Source organism: Pelophylax lessonae (assembly GCF_965119305.1).
Source record: "Pelophylax lessonae genome assembly, chromosome: 6".
Lineage (NCBI taxonomy): Eukaryota > Metazoa > Chordata > Amphibia > Anura > Ranidae > Pelophylax > Pelophylax lessonae.
Window position 1 is genome coordinate 8,707,553 of NC_138773.1, and position 26,076 is coordinate 8,733,628.

The 26,076-nt window shown below is 45.1% G+C and overlaps 2 protein-coding genes across 2 annotated transcripts in view; one reads left to right on the forward strand and one right to left on the reverse strand.

The window, feature by feature from the left end:
• Positions 1 to 26,076, reverse strand: part of LOC309558391 (uncharacterized protein) — a gene marked incomplete at its 3' end in the record, with an annotated part of 897,500 nt that overhangs the window by 425,208 nt on the left and 446,216 nt on the right. The window lies entirely within an intron of this gene.
• Positions 20,222 to 21,175, forward strand: LOC309558843 (olfactory receptor 1468-like). The gene has a single exon (XM_082261924.1). It carries the CDS (start codon positions 20,317 to 20,319, stop codon positions 21,160 to 21,162), a length of 846 nt encoding a protein of 281 aa, XP_082118050.1. The 5' UTR covers positions 20,222 to 20,316; the 3' UTR covers positions 21,163 to 21,175.

Genomic DNA, 26,076 nt, shown 5'->3' on the forward strand with positions numbered 1-26,076 from the left:
GGCATGTTCCACCAAGTTACTGCAGTAAAACTATTACTTTCAGCCACCACTGCACCATGTCCATCTTCAAACAAAGAGTCTACAGGACTTGCACAGCACAGGGAGAAAATTCTAAACATCTCATAAGAAACACAGTAAAGTGTCTTAAACATAATAAACTCATCTTGAGCAAAATTGTGCAAAAATGATAGTGCAAATATGTTATAAAGCGCAAAAAGTGCTCATTTCCAAAACATCAGCGTTTCTTCCATCTTGCAGTAAAAAACAATTCTGATAATGTGCACCACCATGAAAAGTGCTCCCGAAAAGAATCACCACAAATTGGTAAATGAGCTCCTTGCCAGCTGTTCTGATCCCACACGGAGATCACCAAAAACCACAGCAGACACATTGTCACCAGAGGCGTAACTAGAACCTTCAGGGCCCCGGTGCAAGAAACCATGAAGGGCCCCCCGGACCCCTGGCTGGGGCCCTTCCCTTCAAGCCTGGGGCTCTTCCCACTGCTCTTTGGACCCTTTACTATTGTTGCGGGGCCCTTTATTACGGTCCCGCAGTGGGACCCTTTCACAAGTCCTGCAAAGACAGCAGAACACAAGTGAACTGGATAGGAGGAGTGGTGGGGGCTGCATACAGAGGAACCAATCTCCTCCATTTCCTCCTGCAGCTACAGGAGGAAAAAGGAGGACAGTGATTTCTATACATGCTGCCCCCGCCGCCCTCCTATCCAGGTGTAAAGGGGAGCCGTGCAGGCCCCCTGGAGCATGGGGCCCGGTTGCAATTGCACCCCCTGCAACCCCTGTAGTTACGCCCCTGATTGTCACGTACCTGGTCGGAGGAGTGCTGAGAGGGCTCCCCTTGCGGCTAATTGCAGTACCCCCCTGAAGGTGTTACAGGAGGTGGAGTGCCCAAAGAAGCACAGGTTGCCAAGTGGGTACTGAAGAGTTAGACCGGTGGTCACCTGATGTATACTGGAGGAGGCAGGATACACAGCTAGGCCATTGTTTCATAGGGAATCTCAGTTGTACTTGGCAGTAGTGCACACAGGAGATGGCAGTGAAAGCCAGGCCAGGGGTCAAACATGGTGGATCGGTCAGGAAGCAGAGGCAGGTAGCAGGAACAGAAACTAGCCAAGGTCATACACAGAAAGGCAAGCAAGGAGTAGGTAATAGTAGCAAAGTCCGTAATGCAAGCTGGAGAGCAGCAGGGTCGGTAGAACAAGCCAGGGGGTCAAAGCCAGGAGAGGAGATCAGACAGGTCAGGAGCAAGCCGGGTTACAACAGGAAATCCAAGAAAATATGCACAGAGGCTCAGGAATACAGGAAGGCTGACGATAATCCAGCAATCGGATGGGCTCAGCAGCAGTCTTTTAAAGGCCAGTGAGTGGCCGCATTTGTCACGTAATGCATGTGCCGTTGCGCACTGTGTTTGCGAATACCCACTGTCACGCACTAGCGTGCGCCCGTTTATCCTTGTTGTGCCAGTGTGCACGGGAATGCGCCGGTTGCACCCATTACCAGTATTGACAACATTGTCAGCTCTCCTATGGCCATTTCCCTCAAACACATACACTACGATCCAGAGTACAAAAGCTCCCTGAACTCCTGATTAAATAGTTTCCATGGAGGGGATTAAAGTAGAGAGGGAGATCCACAAAGTGTAATATTTTACCAGTTTATTTTAATAAAACACAATCTCCAAGGACTAAAACAGCATGTGTTACAAACAGCTAGCAGGACCAAGTGGTCAGCCTGATTTGTGGAATTACGTCACATGTGCTGCTCCTCCCAACGTGTTTCTCAGTAACAAGAATCATCTGGGGTCTGAGGTGGAAGCTTTGAAACTGAGAACTTTTTGCATTTTATAACATAGTTTTACCAAAATTTTTGCACAATTCCTTTACATAAAACATATTTTTATCACTTAGTTTATTCACTAATAGTGAATAGTGAATATTTTTTAGCAAGCACATGAATATTGTTTGGGTTTAAAAAAACTCTAAACACAGCAAGGGGAAAATAGCATTTATTCAACCATGTTCAGCAGTACAGTACTATTAAGTGATAGTTATTTCTGCTTTAACCCATCACCACCTTGACCACACCCACTAAGCAACACTAACCTGCCTTAAATACCTTAGCCTTCACCTAGGCATGGCCAATATCTCATAGTTCTTAGATTGTAGTGCCAAAATTAAATGTGTTATTTGTTGTGGCTTGAATGGTCAATCCATTCACAACAGATATTTTCCCTAATGGATAGCAGCACATTAAATCACTCATTCTCAATCACTAGAACTCACTAGCACTTACTAGAACTCACTAGAACTCACTAGCACTCACTAGATCTCACTAGCACTCACTGGAACTCACAAGCACTCAGTAGACCTCACTAGTAGTGTTGAGCGAACACGGACTGTATTATTCGTGTTCGTACCGAATAATTGGATTTTTTGTACCCGAACACGGACACGGACACTTTACTGTATGTTCGGGTAAAAATCCGTGTTCGGTCGTTTTATTTCCGGGTTTTGCATGCTTTGGCGCTCTTTTCATGGCGGGCTTTCAACAGCCAATCAACAATCGTTTAACTGGTGTGCCTTAAGCCATCCCAGCCATGCCTGCAAATGTCTCAGTAGCTGTGATTGGCCGTCTGAAGCATGTGACCAAGTCTTTATAAGTTCGAGGCAGCCGCAGCGGCGTCATTATGCTGCTTAGATTCAGGGACAGAGCACACATCAACGTGCTGGCTGCTGATTAGGGAAAGATAGGCAGGAAAAAACCATTTGTGTCCGGATAGAATTGAGGGACAGGTCGGAGTGTTTAGGCAGGGCGAGTTGTAGGCATTTTAGGGATAGAGTCTGCTGAATTATATAGGGTCAGTGTCTTCTACAAACTACAATCGATATTGCTGTGTGGGGGGTGGGGTCTGCACTCAATCCTGATCTACGATCTCTTCTCAATCCTGTTAGGGACAGAGTCTGCTGAATTTTAGGGAAACTGTGTTCTACAAACTACAATCGATATTGCTGTGTGGTGTGGGATTGGAGATAGGCAGGTGTCAGTGATCCACATCCATTTTTCTGTGTGTGAGCTGCAGTGAACACAATCTTTTTGGGCTGCAGTGAACACAATCTTTTTGGGCTGCAGTGAACACAATCTTTTTGGGCTGCAGTGAACACAATCTTTTTGGGGTGCAGTGAACAAAATCTTTTTGGGGTGCAGTGAACACAATCCTTTTTGGTGTGCAGTGAACACAATCTTTGTGGGGTGCAGTGAACAAAATCCTTTGTGGGGTGCAGTGAACACAATCTTTTTGGGGTGCAGTGAACAAAATCCTTTTTGGGGTGCAGTGAACAACATCCTTTTTGGGGTGCAGTGAACACAATCTTTTTGGGGTGCAGTGAACAAAATCCTTTGTGGGGTGCAGTGAACACAATCTTTTTGGGGTGCAGTGAACACAATCTTTTTGGGGTGGAGTGAACAACATCCTTTTTGGGGTGCAGTGAACAAAATCCTTTTTGGGGTGCAGTGAACAAAATCATTTTTGGGGTGCAGTGAACACAATCTTTTTGGGGTGCAGTGAACACAATCTTTGTGGGGTGCAGTGAACACAATCTTTTTGGGGTGGAGTGAACAACATCCTTTTTGGGGTGCAGTGAACAACATCCTTTTTGGGGTGCAGTGAACACAATCTTTTTGGGGTGCAGTGAACACAATCTTTGTGGGGTACAGTGAACAGAATCTTTGTGGGGTGCAGTGAACACAATCTTTGGGGGGTACAGTGAACACAATCTTTGTGAGGTGCAGTGAACACAATCTTTGTGGGGTGCAGTGAACACAATCATTGTGGGGTGCAGTGAACTCAATCTTTGTGGGGTACAGTGAACACAATCTCATACTGAAGGTTTGAGGGTGCTGCCTGTTCCATACTCCCCCTACTCCTCATCTAGCCTTTTAGGGGTACAAACAATAGTAATTGGGGCCTAGTGTGGTTGTGTACGTGTGATATACATACACTTTTTTGGGATCATATTTTCTATTCCGCTATTTAATCAAAAACCTTTGGGGATCAGTTAAATTGGGGGATAGTCTGTGTTGGTACGTGTGAGAGAGATCCACCTTTCCAAGTTGTTGGGGTTCATCTCATACTTCTGAAGGTTTGAGGGTGCTGCCTGTTCCATACCCCCCCTACTCCTAGCCTTTTAGGGGTACAAACAATAGTAATTGGGGCCTAGTGTGGTTGTGTACGTGTGATATACATACACTTTTTTGGGATCATATTTTCTATTCCGCTATTTAATCAAAAACCTTTGGGGATCAGTTAAATTGGGGGATAGTCTGTGTTGGTACGTGTGAGAGAGATCCACCTTTCCAAGTTGTTGGGGTTCATCTCATACTTCTGAAGGTTTGAGGGTGCTGCCTGTTCCATACTCCCCCTACTCCTAGCCTTTTAGGGGTACAAACAATAGTAATTGGGGCCTAGTGTGGTTGTGTACGTGTGATATACATACACTTTTTTGGGATCATATTTTCTATTCCGCTATTTAATCAAAAACCTTTGGGGATCAGTTAAATTGGGGGATAGTCTGTGTTGGTACGTGTGAGAGAGATCCACCTTTCCAAGTTGTTGGGGTTCATCTCATACTTCTGAAGGTTTGAGGGTGCTGCCTGTTCCATACTCCCCCTACTCCTCATCTAGCCTTTTAGGGGTACAAACAATAGTAATTGGGGCCTAGTGTGGTTGTGTACGTGTGATATACATACACTTTTTTGGGATCATATTTTCTATTCCGCTATTTAATCAAAAACCTTTGGGGATCAGTTAAATTGGGGGATAGTCTGTGTTGGTACGTGTGAAAGAGATCCACCTTTCCAAGTTGTTGGGGTTCATCTCATACTTCTGAAGGTTTGAGGGTGCTGCCTGTTCCATACTCCCCCTACTCCTAGCCTTTTAGGGGTACAAACAATAGTAATTGGGGCCTAGTGTGGTTGTGTACGTGTGATATACATACACTTTTTTGGGATCATATTTTCTATTCCGCTATTTAATCAAAAACCTTTGGGGATCAGTTAAATTGGGGGATAGTCTGTGTTGGTACGTGTGAGAGAGATCCACCTTTCCAAGTTGTTGGGGTTCATCTCATACTTCTGAAGGTTTGAGGGTGCTGCCTGTTCCATACCCCCCCTACTCCTAGCCTTTTAGGGGTACAAACAATAGTAATTGGGGCCTAGTGTGGTTGTGTACGTGTGATATACATACACTTTTTTGGGATCATATTTTCTATTCCGCTATTTAATCAAAAACCTTTGGGGATCAGTTAAATTGGGGGATAGTCTGTGTTGGTACGTGTGAGAGAGATCCACCTTTCCAAGTTGTTGGGGTTCATCTCATACTTCTGAAGGTTTGAGGGTGCTGCCTGTTCCATACTCCCCCTACTCCTAGCCTTTTAGGGGTACAAACAATAGTAATTGGGGCCTAGTGTGGTTGTGTACGTGTGATATACATACACTTTTTTGGGATCATATTTTCTATTCCGCTATTTAATCAAAAACCTTTGGGGATCAGTTAAATTGGGGGATAGTCTGTGTTGGTACGTGTGAGAGAGATCCACCTTTCCAAGTTGTTGGGGTTCATCTCATACTTCTGAAGGTTTGAGGGTGCTGCCTGTTCCATACTCCCCCTACTCCTCATCTAGCCTTTTAGGGGTACAAACAATAGTAATTGGGGCCTAGTGTGGTTGTGTACGTGTGATATACATACACTTTTTTGGGATCATATTTTCTATTCCGCTATTTAATCAAAAACCTTTGGGGATCAGTTAAATTGGGGGATAGTCTGTGTTGGTACGTGTGAGAGAGATCCACCTTTCCAAGTTGTTGGGGTTCATCTCATACTTCTGAAGGTTTGAGGGTGCTGCCTGTTCCATACCCCCCCTACTCCTAGCCTTTTAGGGGTACAAACAATAGTAATTGGGGCCTAGTGTGGTTGTGTACGTGTGATATACATACACTTTTTTGGGATCATATTTTCTATTCCGCTATTTAATCAAAAACCTTTGGGGATCAGTTAAATTGGGGGATAGTCTGTGTTGGTACGTGTGAGAGAGATCCACCTTTCCAAGTTGTTGGGGTTCATCTCATACTTCTGAAGGTTTGAGGGTGCTGCCTGTTCCATACTCCCCCTACTCCTAGCCTTTTAGGGGTACAAACAATAGTAATTGGGGCCTAGTGTGGTTGTGTACGTGTGATATACATACACTTTTTTGGGATCATATTTTCTATTCCGCTATTTAATCAAAAACCTTTGGGGATCAGTTAAATTGGGGGATAGTCTGTGTTGGTACGTGTGAGAGAGATCCACCTTTCCAAGTTGTTGGGGTTCATCTCATACTTCTGAAGGTTTGAGGGTGCTGCCTGTTCCATACCCCCCCTACTCCTAGCCTTTTAGGGGTACAAACAATAGTAATTGGGGCCTAGTGTGGTTGTGTACGTGTGATATACATACACTTTTTTGGGATCATATTTTCTATTCCGCTATTTAATCAAAAACCTTTGGGGATCAGTTAAATTGGGGGATAGTCTGTGTTGGTACGTGTGAGAGAGATCCACCTTTCCAAGTTGTTGGGGTTCATCTCATACTTCTGAAGGTTTGAGGGTGCTGCCTGTTCCATACTCCCCCTACTCCTAGCCTTTTAGGGGTACAAACAATAGTAATTGGGGCCTAGTGTGGTTGTGTACGTGTGATATACATACACTTTTTTGGGATCATATTTTCTATTCCGCTATTTAATCAAAAACCTTTGGGGATCAGTTAAATTGGGGGATAGTCTGTGTTGGTACGTGTGAGAGAGATCCACCTTTCCAAGTTGTTGGGGTTCATCTCATACTTCTGAAGGTTTGAGGGTGCTGCCTGTTCCATACTCCCCCTACTCCTAGCCTTTTAGGGGTACAAACAATAGTAATTGGGGCCTAGTGTGGTTGTGTACGTGTGATATACATACACTTTTTTGGGATCATATTTTCTATTCCGCTATTTAATCAAAAACCTTTGGGGATCAGTTAAATTGGGGGATAGTCTGTGTTGGTACGTGTGAGAGAGATCCACCTTTCCAAGTTGTTGGGGTTCATCTCATACTTCTGAAGGTTTGAGGGTGCTGCCTGTTCCATACCCCCCCTACTCCTAGCCTTTTAGGGGTACAAACAATAGTAATTGGGGCCTAGTGTGGTTGTGTACGTGTGATATACATACACTTTTTTGGGATCATATTTTCTATTCCGCTATTTAATCAAAAACCTTTGGGGATCAGTTAAATTGGGGGATAGTCTGTGTTGGTACGTGTGAGAGAGATCCACCTTTCCAAGTTGTTGGGGTTCATCTCATACTTCTGAAGGTTTGAGGGTGCTGCCTGTTCCATACTCCCCCTACTCCTAGCCTTTTAGGGGTACAAACAATAGTAATTGGGGCCTAGTGTGGTTGTGTACGTGTGATATACATACACTTTTTTGGGATCATATTTTCTATTCCGCTATTTAATCAAAAACCTTTGGGGATCAGTTAAATTGGGGGATAGTCTGTGTTGGTACGTGTGAGAGAGATCCACCTTTCCAAGTTGTTGGGGTTCATCTCATACTTCTGAAGGTTTGAGGGTGCTGCCTGTTCCATACTCCCCCTACTCCTAGCCTTTTAGGGGTACAAACAATAGTAATTGGGGCCTAGTGTGGTTGTGTACGTGTGATATACATACACTTTTTTGGGATCATATTTTCTATTCCGCTATTTAATCAAAAACCTTTGGGGATCAGTTAAATTGGGGGATAGTCTGTGTTGGTACGTGTGAGAGAGATCCACCTTTCCAAGTTGTTGGGGTTCATCTCATACTTCTGAAGGTTTGAGGGTGCTGCCTGTTCCATACCCCCCCTACTCCTAGCCTTTTAGGGGTACAAACAATAGTAATTGGGGCCTAGTGTGGTTGTGTACGTGTGATATACATACACTTTTTTGGGATCATATTTTCTATTCCGCTATTTAATCAAAAACCTTTGGGGATCAGTTAAATTGGGGGATAGTCTGTGTTGGTACGTGTGAGAGAGATCCACCTTTCCAAGTTGTTGGGGTTCATCTCATACTTCTGAAGGTTTGAGGGTGCTGCCTGTTCCATACCCCCCCTACTCCTAGCCTTTTAGGGGTACAAACAATAGTAATTGGGGCCTAGTGTGGTTGTGTACGTGTGATATACATACACTTTTTTGGAATCATATTTTCTATTCCGCTATTTAATCAAAAACCTTTGGGGATCAGTTAAATTGGGGGATAGTCTGTGTTGGTACGTGTGAGAGAGATCCACCTTTCCAAGTTGTTGGGGTTCATCTCATACTTCTGAAGGTTTGAGGGTGCTGCCTGTTCCATACCCCCCCTACTCCTAGCCTTTTAGGGGTACAAACAATAGTAATTGGGGCCTAGTGTGGTTGTGTACGTGTGATATACATACACTTTTTTGGGATCATATTTTCTATTCCGCTATTTAATCAAAAACCTTTGGGGATCAGTTAAATTGGGGGATAGTCTGTGTCGGTACGTGTGAGAGAGATCCACCTTTCCAAGTTGTTGGGGTTCATCTCATACTTCTGAAGGTTTGAGGGTGCTGCCTGTTCCATACCCCCCCTACTCCTCATCTAGCCTTTTAGGGGTACAAACAATAGTAATTGGGGCCTAGTGTGGTTGTGTACGTGCGAGATACATACACTTTTTTTGATCATATTTCCTATTCCGCTATTCAATAAAAACCTTTGAGGATCAATTGAATTGCGGGATAGTCTGTGTCGGTACGTGTGAGAGAGATCCACCTTTCCAAGTTGTTGGGGTTCATCTCATACTTCTGAAGGTTTGAGGGTGCTGCCTGTTCCATACCCCCCCTACTCCTCATCTAGCCTTTTAGGGGTACAAACAATAGTAATTGGGGCCTAGTGTGGTTGTGTACGTGCGAGATACATACACTTTTTTTGATCATATTTCCTATTCCGCTATTCAATAAAAACCTTTGAGGATCAATTGAATTGCGGGATAGTCTGTGTCGGTACGTGTGAGAGAGATCCACCTTTCCAAGTTGTTGGGGTTCATCTCATACTTCTGAAGGTTTGAGGGTGCTGCCTGTTCCATACTCCCCCTACTCCTCATCTAGCCTTTTAGGGGTACAAACAATAGTAATTGGGGCCTAGTGTGGTTGTGTACGTGTGATATACATACACTTTTTTGGGATCATATTTTCTATTCCGCTATTTAATCAAAAACCTTTGGGGATCAGTTAAATTGGGGGATAGTCTGTGTTGGTACGTGTGAGAGAGATCCACCTTTCCAAGTTGTTGGGGTTCATCTCATACTTCTGAAGGTTTGAGGGTGCTGCCTGTTCCATACTCCCCCTACTCCTAGCCTTTTAGGGGTACAAACAATAGTAATTGGGGCCTAGTGTGGTTGTGTACGTGTGATATACATACACTTTTTTGGGATCATATTTTCTATTCCGCTATTTAATCAAAAACCTCTGGGGATCAGTTAAATTGGGGGATAGTCTGTGTCGGTACGTGTGAGAGAGATCCACCTTTCCAAGTTGTTGGGGTTCATCTCATACTTCTGAAGGTTTGAGGGTGCTGCCTGTTCCATACCCCCCCTACTCCTCATCTAGCCTTTTAGGGGTACAAACAATAGTAATTGGGGCCTAGTGTGGTTGTGTACGTGCGAGATACATACACTTTTTTTGATCATATTTCCTATTCCGCTATTCAATAAAAACCTTTGAGGATCAATTGAATTGCGGGATAGTCTGTGTCGGTACGTGTGAGAGAGATCCACCTTTCCAAGTTGTTGGGGTTCATCTCATACTTCTGAAGGTTTGAGGGTGCTGCCTGTTCCATACTCCCCCTACTCCTCATCTAGCCTTTTAGGGGTACAAACAATAGTAATTGGGGCCTAGTGTGGTTGTGTACGTGTGATATACATACACTTTTTTGGGATCATATTTTCTATTCCGCTATTTAATCAAAAACCTTTGGGGATCAGTTAAATTGGGGGATAGTCTGTGTTGGTACGTGTGAGAGAGATCCACCTTTCCAAGTTGTTGGGGTTCATCTCATACTTCTGAAGGTTTGAGGGTGCTGCCTGTTCCATACTCCCCCCTACTCCTAGCCTTTTAGGGGTACAAACAATAGTAATTGGGGCCTAGTGTGGTTGTGTACGTGTGATATACATACACTTTTTTGGGATCATATTTTCTATTCCGCTATTTAATCAAAAACCTTTGGGGATCAGTTAAATTAGGGGATAGTCTGTGTTGGTACGTGTGAGAGAGATCCACCTTTCCAAGTTGTTGGGGTTCATCTCATACTTCTGAAGGTTTGAGGGTGCTGCCTGTTCCATACCCCCCCTACTCCTAGCCTTTTAGGGGTACAAACAATAGTAATTGGGGCCTAGTGTGGTTGTGTACGTGTGATATACATACACTTTTTTGGGATCATATTTTCTATTCCGCTATTTAATCAAAAACCTTTGGGGATCAGTTAAATTGGGGGATAGTCTGTGTTGGTACGTGTGAAAGAGATCCACCTTTCCAAGTTGTTGGGGTTCATCTCATACTTCTGAAGGTTTGAGGGTGCTGCCTGTTCCATACTCCCCCTACTCCTAGCCTTTTAGGGGTACAAACAATAGTAATTGGGGCCTAGTGTGGTTGTGTACGTGTGATATACATACACTTTTTTGGGATCATATTTTCTATTCCGCTATTTAATCAAAAACCTTTGGGGATCAGTTAAATTGGGGGATAGTCTGTGTTGGTACGTGTGAGAGAGATCCACCTTTCCAAGTTGTTGGGGTTCATCTCATACTTCTGAAGGTTTGAGGGTGCTGCCTGTTCCATACCCCCCCTACTCCTAGCCTTTTAGGGGTACAAACAATAGTAATTGGGGCCTAGTGTGGTTGTGTACGTGTGATATACATACACTTTTTTGGGATCATATTTTCTATTCCGCTATTTAATCAAAAACCTTTGGGGATCAGTTAAATTGGGGGATAGTCTGTGTTGGTACGTGTGAGAGAGATCCACCTTTCCAAGTTGTTGGGGTTCATCTCATACTTCTGAAGGTTTGAGGGTGCTGCCTGTTCCATACTCCCCCTACTCCTAGCCTTTTAGGGGTACAAACAATAGTAATTGGGGCCTAGTGTGGTTGTGTACGTGTGATATACATACACTTTTTTGGGATCATATTTTCTATTCCGCTATTTAATCAAAAACCTTTGGGGATCAGTTAAATTGGGGGATAGTCTGTGTTGGTACGTGTGAGAGAGATCCACCTTTCCAAGTTGTTGGGGTTCATCTCATACTTCTGAAGGTTTGAGGGTGCTGCCTGTTCCATACTCCCCCTACTCCTAGACTTTTAGGGGTACAAACAATAGTAATTGGGGCCTAGTGTGGTTGTGTACGTGTGATATACATACACTTTTTTGGGATCATATTTTCTATTCCGCTATTTAATCAAAAACCTTTGGGGATCAGTTAAATTGGGGGATAGTCTGTGTTGGTACGTGTGAGAGAGATCCACCTTTCCAAGTTGTTGGGGTTCATCTCATACTTCTGAAGGTTTGAGGGTGCTGCCTGTTCCATACCCCCCCTACTCCTAGCCTTTTAGGGGTACAAACAATAGTAATTGGGGCCTAGTGTGGTTGTGTACGTGTGATATACATACACTTTTTTGGGATCATATTTTCTATTCCGCTATTTAATCAAAAACCTTTGGGGATCAGTTAAATTGGGGGATAGTCTGTGTTGGTACGTGTGAGAGAGATCCACCTTTCCAAGTTGTTGGGGTTCATCTCATACTTCTGAAGGTTTGAGGGTGCTGCCTGTTCCATACTCCCCCTACTCCTAGCCTTTTAGGGGTACAAACAATAGTAATTGGGGCCTAGTGTGGTTGTGTACGTGTGATATACATACACTTTTTTGGGATCATATTTTCTATTCCGCTATTTAATCAAAAACCTTTGGGGATCAGTTAAATTGGGGGATAGTCTGTGTTGGTACGTGTGAGAGAGATCCACCTTTCCAAGTTGTTGGGGTTCATCTCATACTTCTGAAGGTTTGAGGGTGCTGCCTGTTCCATACCCCCCCTACTCCTAGCCTTTTAGGGGTACAAACAATAGTAATTGGGGCCTAGTGTGGTTGTGTACGTGTGATATACATACACTTTTTTGGGATCATATTTTCTATTCCGCTATTTAATCAAAAACCTTTGGGGATCAGTTAAATTGGGGGATAGTCTGTGTTGGTACGTGTGAGAGAGATCCACCTTTCCAAGTTGTTGGGGTTCATCTCATACTTCTGAAGGTTTGAGGGTGCTGCCTGTTCCATACCCCCCCTACTCCTAGCCTTTTAGGGGTACAAACAATAGTAATTGGGGCCTAGTGTGGTTGTGTACGTGTGATATACATACACTTTTTTGGGATCATATTTTCTATTCCGCTATTTAATCAAAAACCTTTGGGGATCAGTTAAATTGGGGGATAGTCTGTGTTGGTACGTGTGAGAGAGATCCACCTTTCCAAGTTGTTGGGGTTCATCTCATACTTCTGAAGGTTTGAGGGTGCTGCCTGTTCCATACCCCCCCTACTCCTAGCCTTTTAGGGGTACAAACAATAGTAATTGGGGCCTAGTGTGGTTGTGTACGTGTGATATACATACACTTTTTTGGGATCATATTTTCTATTCCGCTATTTAATCAAAAACCTTTGGGGATCAGTTAAATTGGGGGATAGTCTGTGTCGGTACGTGTGAGAGAGATCCACCTTTCCAAGTTGTTGGGGTTCATCTCATACTTCTGAAGGTTTGAGGGTGCTGCCTGTTCCATACCCCCCCTACTCCTCATCTAGCCTTTTAGGGGTACAAACAATAGTAATTGGGGCCTAGTGTGGTTGTGTACGTGCGAGATACATACACTTTTTTTGATCATATTTCCTATTCCGCTATTCAATAAAAACCTTTGAGGATCAATTGAATTGCGGGATAGTCTGTGTCGGTACGTGTGAGAGAGATCCACCTTTCCAAGTTGTTGGGGTTCATCTCATACTTCTGAAGGTTTGAGGGTGCTGCCTGTTCCATACCCCCCCTACTCCTCATCTAGCCTTTTAGGGGTACAAACAATAGTAATTGGGGCCTAGTGTGGTTGTGTACGTGCGAGATACATACACTTTTTTTGATCATATTTCCTATTCCGCTATTCAATAAAAACCTTTGAGGATCAATTGAATTGCGGGATAGTCTGTGTCGGTACGTGTGAGAGAGATCCACCTTTCCAAGTTGTTGGGGTTCATCTCATACTTCTGAAGGTTTGAGGGTGCTGCCTGTTCCATACCCCCCCTACTCCTCATCTAGCCTTTTAGGGGTACAAACAATAGTAATTGGGGCCTAGTGTGGTTGTGTACGTGCGAGATACATACACTTTTTTTGATCATATTTCCTATTCCGCTATTCAATAAAAACCTTTGAGGATCAATTGAATTGCGGGATAGTCTGTGTCGGTACGTGTGAGAGAGATCCACCTTTCCAAGTTGTTGGGGTTCATCTCATACTTCTGAAGGTTTGAGGGTGCTGCCTGTTCCATACTCCCCCTACTCCTAGCCTTTTAGGGGTACAAACAATAGTAATTGGGGCCTAGTGTGGTTGTGTACGTGTGATATACATACACTTTTTTTGGATCATATTTTCTATTCCGCTATTCAATAAAAACCTTTCTAGGGCAAGATCTTAAATTACAGAAATATGAGGAGACCGTCAAATAAGGGCCGTGGCCTGGGTCGTGGTGCTGCTGGTAGAGCTCCTGTTGCAAGGAGAGGACATGGTCGATCTGTGCCAGCTACACGCACAAGTGAAACACCTTCCTCAAGTGTGAGTAGGCGACAGAACCTGCATCAGTATTTGGTAGGGCATCAAACGCCCCTAGAAGTGATGAGGCCAGAACAAGTTGAGGCGATAGTAGATTGGTTTGCTGCTGACAGTGCCTCCAGTTCCTTCACATTGTCTCCCACCCAGTCTACTGCAGAAAGGTCAGAGTTGGCACCTGCAGCCAATGTCCAACCGTCTTTCACCTCACCCCCTTGCAAATCAGGCCAGCAGTCTGAGCCCCAAGCCATACAGCAGTCTCTTATTCTTTTTGAGGACTCTGTCAGCAGGGTTTCCCAGGGCCATCCACCTAGCCCTGCCCCAGAAGTGGAAGAGATTGAGTGCAGCGATGCCCAACCACTTATTTCTCAAGATGAGTACATGCAAGGATCATCGCAGCACGTCTCCGATGATGACGAAACGCAGGTGCCAACTGCTGCGGCGTTCAGCATTGTGGAGACCGACAAGGAGGGCAGGGGTGAAGACTGGGTGGAAGATGATGTGGAGGACGATGAGGTCCTCGACCCCACATGGAATGAACGTCATGCAGGTGAACTGAGTAGTTTGGAGGAAGAGGCGGTGGTCGCACAGAGCCACCAGCACAGCAGAAGAGGGAGCAGGGTGCAGAAGCGGAGCGGCCGTGCCCTAGACACTACGCCCGCTACTGCCCAACGCAGCAAGGGAACGAGCGCACCAAAGTCAGCTCAAAGGAGTTCTCTAGCGTGGAAGTTCTTTAGAAAATGTGCTGATGACAGGACACGAGTGGTTTGCACCCTGTGCAATCAGAGCTTGAAGCGAGGCATGAACCTTCTCAACCTGAGCACAACCTGCATGATCAGGCATCTAAGTGCAAAGCACGAGCTGCAGTGGAGTACACACCTTCAAAACCAAGAAACGTCTCTGGCTCATCCTGCTTCCTCTTCTGCTGCAGTCTCGGCCGCTCCAGCCACATCTGTAGTGATACCGGCACCTGCCACCCCGCAAACAGACGATCTGTCAGCAACACCACCACCTGGGTCACCAACAACCATCTCCACAATGTCCCGTGGAAGCGTTCAGCTTTCCATCTCCCAAACACTTGAGAGGAAGAGGAAGTACCCCCCTACCCACCCGCGATCCCTGGCCCTGAATGCCAGCATTTCAAAATTATTGGCCTTTGAAATGCTGTCATTCCGTCTGGTGGAGACGCACAGTTTTAAAAACCTTATGTCGGTGGCTGTCCCACAGTACGTCGTGCCCAGCCGCCACTACTTTTCCAGGCAAGCCATCCCTTCCCTGCACAACCAAGTGGGGGAAAAAATCAGGTGTGCACTGCGCAACGCCATCTATGCCAAGGTCCACCTAACTACGGATACGTGGACCAGTAAGCACGGTCAGGGGCGTTATATCTCCCTAACGGCACACTGGGTAAATGCAGTGGCGGATGGGCCTGAGGCGGATAGCAATTTGGCGCATGTCCTTCCACCACCGAGGATTGCAGGGCGCTTCAGTTTGCCTCCTGTTCCTAACTCCTCCTACTCCGCTTCCTCATCCTCTACCGCCTCCTCATCCGGACAGCGTAACACCTTCACCACCAACTTCAGCACGGCCAGGGGTAAACGACAGCAGGCAGTTTTACAACTTGCCTGTTTGGGGGACAAACCACACACCGCGCAGGAGTTGTGGAGGAGCATGGAACAGCAGACAAATGAGTGGTTGCTGCCAGCGAGCCTCAAGCCCGGCCTGGTGGTGTGCGATAACGGGCGAAATCTCATAGCAGCTCTGGGCCTAGCCGGTTTGACGCACATCCCTTGCCTGGCGCATGTGCTGAATTTGGTGGTGCAGAGGTTCCTTAAAAACTACCCCGATATGTCAGAGCTGCTGCAGAAAGTGCGGGCCGTTTGTGCGCACTTTCGGCGTTCTCACCCTGCTGCTGCTCGCCTGGCAGCGCTGCAGCGTAACTTCGGCCTTCCCGCTCACCGCCTCATATGTGACGTGCCCACAAGGTGGAACTCCACCTTGCACATGCTGGAAAGACTGTGCGAGCAGCAGCAGGCCATAGTGGAGTTTCAGCTGCAGCACGCACGCGTGAGTCGCTCTGCGGAACAGCACCACTTCACCACCAATAACTGGGCCTCCATGCGAGACCTGTGTGCCTTGTTGCGCTGTTTTGAGTACTCCACCAACATGGCCAGTGGCAATGACGCCGTTCTCAGCTTAACTATCCCACTTCTATGCCTCCTTGAAAAAACAATTCGGGCGATGATGGAAGAGGATGTGGCACAGGATGAGGAGGAGGAGGAGGATGAAGAGGTAACATTTCCAAGGCTTTCAGGGCAGTCATTCGCAAGGGGCTCCGAGGGTGGGTTCCTGCACACGCAAACGCCAGGGACGCAATTGTCCAGCAGGGGCACAGTTCTGGAGGATGAGGAGGATGAGGAGGAGGAGGAGCTGGAGGAGGAGATGGAACCATGTTCACAGCAGGGTGGCACCCAGGCCAGCTCATGGCCATCACTGGTGCGTGGCTGGGGGGATACAGAGGACACGGACCATACACCTCCCACAGAGGACAGCCTTTCGTTGCCTCTGGGCAGCCTGGCACACATGAGCGATTACATGCTGCAGTGTCTCCACAACGACCGCCGAGTTGCCCACATTCTAACTTGTGCTGATTACTGGGTGGCCACGCTGCTGGATCCCCGTTACAAGGACAACGTACCGTCCTTAATTCACTCACTGGAGCGCGATCGCAAGATGCGCGAGTACAAGCGCACGCTGGTAGACGCCATGCTGCTGGCATTCCCATCTGACAGCGGGGCCACAGTGGAAGCACAAGGCAGAGGAGGAGGAGGAGGAGGTCGCCAACGCAACCAGGGCACCGCCAGCACCTCAGAAGGCAGGGTTAGCATGGCCGAAATGTGGAAAAGCTTTGTCAGCACGCCACAACAAACAGCAGCATCAGCAGCTCAGATGGAACGTCTTAGCAGGAGGCAGCATTTTACCAACATGGTGGAGCAGTATGTGTGCACACGCCTACATGTAGTGAATGACGGGTCTGCCCCCTTCAACTTCTGGGTCTCCAAATTGGGCACATGGCCTGAGCTTGCCCTTTACGCCTTGGAGGTGCTGGCGTGCCCTGCAGCCAGTGTATTATCTGAACGGGTATTTAGCACGGCTGGGGGCGTTATAACAGACAAGCGCAGCCGCCTGTCCAGAGACAATGTGGACAAGCTCACGTTCATTAAAATGAACCAGGCATGGATCCCACGGGACTTTTCCGTACCTTGTGCAGAATAGCAATGGATACCGACCTTACCCACCCATTGTTCCATTTTTGCTCTTTCTCACTCTTTTGGGGTGTACCCTCATTTAAAATTTGTGAAAAGAAGCAGTGTTGGCTACCTCGTCCTCCTCCTCAGGGCCAGATTAATGTAGGGGCTATTGGAGCTGCAGCTCCAGGCCCCTACCTTTTATATAGGCCCCCGGGTTGGCCATATTCACTGTTACCGCTCTTCTGTCACTTGTAAACACAGAAGTCTAGCTTCTATGCTCACTTCCCCAGGCAGCACCCTCAGAACCTCCCCACACAGCGCGAAGGCCGGACAAGGAGGGACAGTTGGCGATGCATGGATGTGTTTATGGGCTTCAGAGACAGCATCCCATGTTGAATTAGGCATGCATGGCTGCACCCTTCCTCCTCTGGGTGAATGGCAAGGCACGGCCCTAAGGCCCTTCAAAATCCTCAGCACCAAGCCCATGATGCTGTTAATCCGGCCCTGGTCCTCCTCCACCGCCGCTTCCACCTACACCGCCCATAGGTGTGCGCAGCCTATTGCATTAAGGTGTGCACCCCAAAGTTGAAATACACATGCATGTGTTTGCCAGCAGGGAGAGTAATGTATCGGGGCCATGTACCTGTAGGCAAGGAGAAATAGAGCAGAGCAGGTCCCAGGGAGATCTTTCCCATCTCCTCACTGGCAATGCTATGTGCCCTAGGTGATTAGGGTGTGCCCAGGCACACCCAGCACACCCTGTGCGCACGCCTATGTCACCGCCACATCCACCACCACCTCAACCTCCCTCCTACTCCATATGGGCCTCGTCCTTCAGAGATGAAGAAGAACATTGTTTTATTTTTCTGTTTTTTTTTGTTGTTTTAAGTTATTTCCCTATCCACATTTGTTTGCAGAGCACTTGCCATGCTCTTAATTACGTTTTGCTGCCATTTGCAGCACTCTAGCCCTTTCCTTTGGTGTTTTAGAGCCATTTTAGTGCCTTAAAGTTCGGGTCCCCATTGACTTCAATGGGGTTCGGTGTCCGGGAAAAGTTCGGTAAAAGTCCGGGACACGGACCCGGACTTTTTTTTAAAGTTCGGCCGAACCCGTCGAACACGGACATCTAGGTGTCCGCTCAACCCTACTCACTAGCACTCACTAGAACTCACTAGCACTCACTAGAACTCACTAACACTCACTATAACTCACTAGCACTTACTAGACCTCACTAGCACTCACTAGAACTCACTAACACTCACTATAACTCACTAGCACTTACTAGACCTCACTAGCACTCACTAGAACTCATTGGCACTCACTAGCACTCACTAGCACACATTGCTGACCTTGCTTGTCTGATCCTGCATCCAGTTATCCATCTGTCCTGCTCTGCATAGTGCCTGGTGATGCTGGTCCTCCAGCTGTTGTGTACCTGCATCTGCTACCACCTGTTGACTGCCCAGCTTGGGGTCTGCTGTTCTTGCTGCCTTCTCCTGCTGCAGCTATCCAGTCCAACTCTGCATAAGCAACTGATACACACCTCTGCATTCAATGGAAGATCTTACAGGCACTCTTACCTCACCGTGCTCTCACGGCCACTCTCACAACACCAGTGGCCTTTGAGCCAGAGCTGGCTGTATGAGAGGTCTTTCTCTACATGTCAGGCTCTGCCATAAGGTATGTGACCCTAGCACTTACTAGCACTCACTAGAACTCTCTAGCACTGGCTAGAACTCATTAGCACTCACTAGCACTCATTAGCACTCACTAGCAATCACTAGAACTCACTGACACTCAGTAGAACTCACTAGAACTCACTAACACACACTCAAACTCACTAGAACTCACTAGCACACACTAACACACACTCAAACTCACTAGAACTCACTAGCACACACTAACACTTGGTATAACTCACTAGAACTCACTAGCACACACTAACACTCGGTATAACTCACTAGAACTCACTAGCACTCACTAGAACTCACTAGCACTTACTAGCACTCACTAGCACTAACTAGAACTCACTCACTAGCACTCAGTAGAACTCACTGGGACTCACTAGCACTCACTTTGATATCCATCTGAACAAAGGTGACATATGCTCCTTATCATATAAATATCTTATTATTGTATTATTGTAGGGATAAGTGGATTCATTTATATCCTGGTGAAGCATTTGCCTGCCTACTTGTGTTCGTGATCTCGCTGTGATGCTGGTTACCACCTTCCCTCTTTCCACAGCCCCCAGGACAGACGTACCTCAGTGGTAGTGGTCCCGAGTTTCTATAGTTCTATTAAAGCACCTTCGCTAAGCTGATTTATAAGTGTGTATTGCATCTTCAGAAGAACCTCAAATAATGTTTATGTACTGTGTTTGTGTTTATTTGGTTTTGATTTTGGGGAAGTGGATTTTGGTTTCACGAAATACATTGGGATCCGTGATGCAACTTATCCATCAACTTTATTGGCAAGCTCGATGTCTGACATTTATAGGATGAGGCTTTTTGTACCGTATATATGGCCAAATACTTGCAATTGTAAATCACTGCATGGGGTTAATTAAACTCTTATTTTTTACATGATTTTATATTTTTAATAAAGTGTATGGTTTGTAGATATAATTCTGTGTATTGAATTACCTCCAAAAACTCCCATGGGCATTTAGATTTGGTTCTTTTTGAAGTAATATGGAATGGAGGTGTGTAACCCTATGTATCAGACTTTTGCATAGTGGTGAATTATTGCCTTCACCCATTTGTAACTAACATTACAGTTTTCCACTCCTACTTTATTATTATTATTATTATTATTATTATTATTATTATTATTATTTATTTTTCATTATTGTACAATGTGGAGCTCACCACTTGCCATCTTTAATTAAAATATCAAGCAAAAGCTGGCCTAGCTAGTACATACAAAGAGAATAGGTTACACAACAACTTTTTTAAGTCAAAAACACACAAAAAAAAAAAACATAAAAATATTGCAAAATATTTGTTTTGGGTCTAAATGATAAAAGAGAAGATGGACTCTAGTCTTCAACAATTGCCAGACACTCAAAACAAGTCTTATATCAGCAATGTTTTCATAATTGGGTTCAGAATTTCCCTTAATTACAGGCTTTTTCTTTTCAACATGTTCCTAATCATCTACATTCTGACTTTATCATGTAATCTCCTGATCATCATGTTGATGTTCTTCTCTGACCTTTCACGTTCTCCTATGTATGTTCTCCTCTCCAATCTGTCACTGTCAGAGGTCTTGTTTACCAGCAACATTTCTCCCCCCATGCTCCATGTAATACGTAGAGATGGTGCCATGTTTTCTCTTGTTGGATGTTTCACACAGTTTTTCTTTTTTGGGTTATTTGCTGGGGCAGAGAGTTTCCTCCTCTCAGCAATGTCCTATGACAGGTTTTTGGCCATCTGCAAACCCCTCAATTACAGACTAATTATGAGTCCCAGGTTGTGTCTTTCTCTGATTCTTGTCTGCTGGACTTCAGCATTTTTGATTATGTCCATCTCTTTAAGTTTCTTAAAAACATTGAACTTTTGCAGCTCAAATATCATTGACCATTTCTTCTGTGACTTTGTTCCTTTGCTGAAGCTGTCTTGTTCCGACACTTCCACGGTTAAAATGGTTGTGTCTTTGCTTTCATCATCAGCAACCATGTTGCCGTTCCTCGCAATTGTAGCTTCTTACGGGTTTATCATCCAAGCAATCACCAGGATTTCCTCAGCAACGGGGAAGAAGAAAGCTTTCTCCACCTGCAGTTCCCATCTTGGCGTGGTCTCCATCTATTATGCCACCATGATTATGGTCTATGTGGTTCCACCTGGACATTTATTGGTTGCAAACAAAGTTCTATCATTGCTCTATACGGTGATCACCCCACTATTGAATCCCTTCATTTATACCCTGAGAAATGAAGAGATCAAGACAGCAATAAAGCAAACTCTGAAATCTATAAGGAGAATCTAAATGTTTAAACTGTTTGTAGTGGTACAGAAAATAAAGAATAAATAAAGCGTTGAATGGACGATCCCAAATAATGTATTATTTACTAATATTACTAATTATTTACTAATATTTTTTTAATAATATGTATAAATATATGTATAATTACTCAATATAATATATATTTATATATAGTATTTATAGTATATAGAATAGCAAAAAAAAAAACAATCCTATCCCGGCTGCCTTGCCCTACAACCACTGACTCCACTAATTACCAATACAGTTATTATTATTTCAGGTACTTATATAGCGCTGTCAATTTACGCAGCGCTTTACATATACATTGTACATTCACATCAGACCCTGCCCTCAAGGAGCTTACAATCTAAGGTCCCTAACTCACATTCATACATACATAGTAGGGCCAATTTTATACAGGATCCAATTAACCTACCAGCATGTCTTTGGAGTTGAATTGGTTTGATTGGTATCTTTTCTGTTTCACTGGTTACTGGTGTGTTTTTTTTATTTTTTAAGCAATCTCTTCCAGCCCTGATTTTACACTCTGACAACACTTTTTTTCATGATATTGTCAGGTTATAACCGGCTCTTGTGGGAGAATGCACTAAGAATTCCACAACATCCAGGTTTCCCTGCCATTTTGAGATGCTCTGGTGTCCTACAGTTTACTGCCATAGCCTGCGCATGTAATCTTGTCAGCTTTTTGCATGCTGACTTTCCTATCCTGTCATCTTCAGATGTTTTTTGGATGCTAATACTTTATTGTGTATAAACTTGCCCCTGTACAAATCATTAGTAAGACCTCAACTGGAATCTGCAGTTCAGTTTTGGGCTCCAGTTCTCAAAAAGGATATCGGGGAACTGGAGAAAGTGCAGAGAAGAGCAGCCAAACTGATAAGAGGCATGGAGGAGCTCAGCTATGAGAAAAGATTAGAAGAACTGAATTTATTCTCTCTTGAGAAGAGGAGATTTATGGGGGATATGATCTCCATATATAAATACATAAGGAGGGATATGATCACCATGTATAAATACATAAGGGGGGGATATGATCTCCGTGTATAAATACATAAGGGGGGATATGATCACCATTATAAATACATAAGGGGGGGATATGATCTCCATGTATAAATACATAAGGGGGGATATGATCTCCATGTATAAATACATAAGGGGGGATATGATCTCCATGTATAAATACATAAGGGGGGATATGATCTCCGTGTATAAATACATAAGGGGGGATATGATCACCATTATAAATACATAAGGGGGGGATATGATCTCCATGTATAAATACATAAGGGGGGGTATGATCACCATGTATAAATACATAAGGGGGGGATATGATCTCCGTGTATAAATACAAAAGGGGGGATATGATCACCATGTATAAATACATAAGGGGGGATATGATCACCATGTATAAATACATAAGGGGGGACATGATCTCCATGTATAAATACACAAGGGGGGATATGATCACCATGTATAAATACATAAGGGGGGGATATGATCTCCGTGTATAAATACAAAAGGGGGGATATGATCACCATGTATAAATACATAAGGGGGGACATGATCTCCATGTATAAATACACAAGGGGTCCATATAGTGAACTTAGTGTTGAGTTATTCATTTTAAGATCATCACAGAGGACAAGGGGGCGCTCTTTACGTGTAGAGGAAAACAGATTTGGTCTACAAATACAGAAAGGTTTCTTCACCGTAAGAGCTGTGAAAAGGTGGAATAGACTCCCTCCAGAGGTGGTTCTGGCCAGCTCAGTAGATTGCTATAAAAATTCCTGGATTCTTTCCTGGGTGTACATAATATAACTGGGTAATAATATTTATAGGTAAAGTGGATCCAGGGAATATCTGATTGCCTCTCGGGGGATCAGGCAGGAATTTTTTCCCCTGCTGTAGAAAATTGGATCATGCTTTGCTGGGGGGGTTTTCGCCTTCCTCTGGATCAACTGTGGGTATAGGATTGTGTATATGGGATTGTATGGTTGGGTTTTCTTTACTGTTTTTTATTGGTTGAGCCAGATGGACTTGTGTATTTTTTCAACCTGACTAACTATGTAACTTTTATTGCTTCTCTTATTGTTGCTGCAGTGAAATCTTGAATCTAATGTGTACCTAGAGGGTTCTGTTGTATTGGTGCATTTTGTTTTGTAGTTTATTTTACAGTGGAGGGTGCTTGAGCTATTGGGGAGTGGGTCAAAAATTTAGTTTACTGGTATATTAAACACTGTTGTTTGCTATGTGAGTTACCTTGAGAAAGGTGGAGTGCACCCCACTGAAATGTCAGACACTCACTAAAGAGGAACTAAAGTGTCATCGTCCCCACAACGGTACCGTTATGCCAGATTTGCCCCAAAGGGCTCTGCCCAGCCCTCAGGTCCTTGTAAAGCCCTTCAAGCACATCTGCACAAGAAAAAAACTTGAACACAGCAAACAGAGCTGTAATAACACTAGAACTATGATAATAAACAGGTCCAAAGCATAAGTGAACGGTTGCTCATGACAGTCCAATATATAAAAATTCCAAATAGAATAAAACACAATAAACTTGTGGATTGTGAATCCCTGTAGATTCAGCCCAGAGAATGTGCCCTGCCAGGTAATGAGAGCTGGTATTGCATCAAACTTTGTGGGACAGATCAATTTTATTTCGAGAGCCATTGTTCATTGAATTGTCTTCAGGCATTTGGCCAATCCAGAGAAAAGGGTGAGCCTGGAATATTGCACCACCAATATCATCTCTGTCGTGTCGGGACTATTGAGGTATTTCATGATAGAAGTCTTCCTTTCCCTCTTCTCTGTTGCTGCCATGTACCATAATCAGTGGCGTCACTAGGGTTGGTGTCACCTGGTGCGGTAAAACATGGTGTCACCCCCCCCCCCTATATTTGGGCCGGGCAGCAGCTCAGCGTTGGAGTTTTTTGAAGCAGGTTGCGACGGTCAATAAGGCCTACAGGATAGCAGGTTAGGCACTTCCTAATGGCTCAGTCCCTAGGAGCAGTAACGGATAATGGCTGACAGGCCATCCTGCCAGACCCAGCAAAATTGCAGCAGTGATCCCTCCGGTTATACGTTCGCTCCCTCTGGGTTAACCAGGCTGACTTTGGTCAGTAGTGTAGCCCGTCTGTACCCTGGCAGTGACACAGTCTCTCTCTGGTGGTGCTGAGAAGTGTGGCCCTCTCTCTGGTGGTGCTGGGCAGTGTGGCTCTCTCTATGGTGTAGCACTCACTCCCTCAGCTTTTTCCCAGGTTCCCAGTCCTCAATCTCTCCCCCTAGCAGAGTGCATTCTGGGGGCTGTGGTCTGCTCCCTGTGGACAACAAATGGGGCCACCAATCTTCCGGGACTACATGTCCCATGATGCCCCCTAGTCTCTTCTGATTGGCCCTCCGTGGTGGCCAGCGGGAAGGGAAACAGACCGGGCAGTAAGCTGGGCGGCAATCAGATGAGAGCAAGTGTCATCCGTGTCCATAAAAAAAAAAAAAAGCTGAAGCGGATCAAAATACGGTCCGCCCCGTGTGAAAGGACCCTTATGCACAAGGTGCAGGGTTCAAGAGAGCGGTAGGTACAAAGTCTATTCATATCTCACTATTGCACCTCTTGTTAGCTATAACCTCTACACACACACACACACACATGTACAAACACACACGCACAACACACACACATGTACAAACACACATGCACAACACACACATGCACAAACACACAAACACGTACAAACACACACACACCACATGTACAAAACACACACACGTACAAACACACACACACCACATGTACAAAACACACACACGTACAAACACAAACAAACCACATGCACAGACACACACAAACCACATGCACAGACACACACATGTACAAACACACACACAGCAATACATACACACACACACACACACACATATACGTACAACACACATGTACAAACACACACATGTACAAACACACACACGCACACACATACGTACAAACACACACCACATGTACAAAACACACATACCACATGCACAGACACACACATGTACAAACACACACACACACAGCAATACATACACACACAAACATACATGCAAACACACACACACACGTACAACACACATGTACAAACACACATGCACAACACACATGTACAAACACACACACACACGTACAAACAAACCACATGCACAGACACACACACACACATGTACAAACACACACACACACACACACACAAACCACATGCACAGACACACACATGTACAAACACACACACACACAGCAATACATACACACACATACATGCAAACACACACACATGTACAAACACACATGTACAAACACACATGCACAACACACATGCACAAACACACTCCTCTGCTCCCCCCCCCCCCCCAAAAAAAAACTCTATCATCTTCCACATGGTTACCTTTGTAAAAGCACATTTCTGTAGCTGGCTGTCACAGCTTCGTTTTCCTTCTCACTGCACTCTCACCTCATTTTCAGTTCCCAAACTCCCGGAGCAGGAAGGAGATAAGAATTGCAGTGCAGCTCACCCCTCTCTTGCTCTTGGACAGGCTTCACTCGGTCAGACCAGCAGCACTTATCCTGGTTCTAAGTGCAGAGCAGAACGTGGCAGAAATCTTACTTTCACTTTTAACTGCAGAAGCCAGGCTGTGAGTGCAGGGCTAGTACTACAAGGCTGGGAAACCTCTGGGTACAGTAGTTGAGTGAATGGATTCTGAACCTTGGCATCTTTTCCCGCCAGCAATGTTTAATTGCCGGCTGTTTCCCCATACGCTGGTTGCTTGACAAAGGGGCGGGCCTGGGTATAAGTCCTGCCCATCCCGACATCACAGCTTGAATTTGACAGCTGTACGCTCTGCAGCCTCACAGAGCACACCCAG

Coding starts and splice junctions, on each gene's coding strand:
- LOC309558843 (XM_082261924.1), top strand. CDS start 20,317: ATGTTCCTAATCATCTACATTCTGACTTTATCATGTAATCTCCTGATC.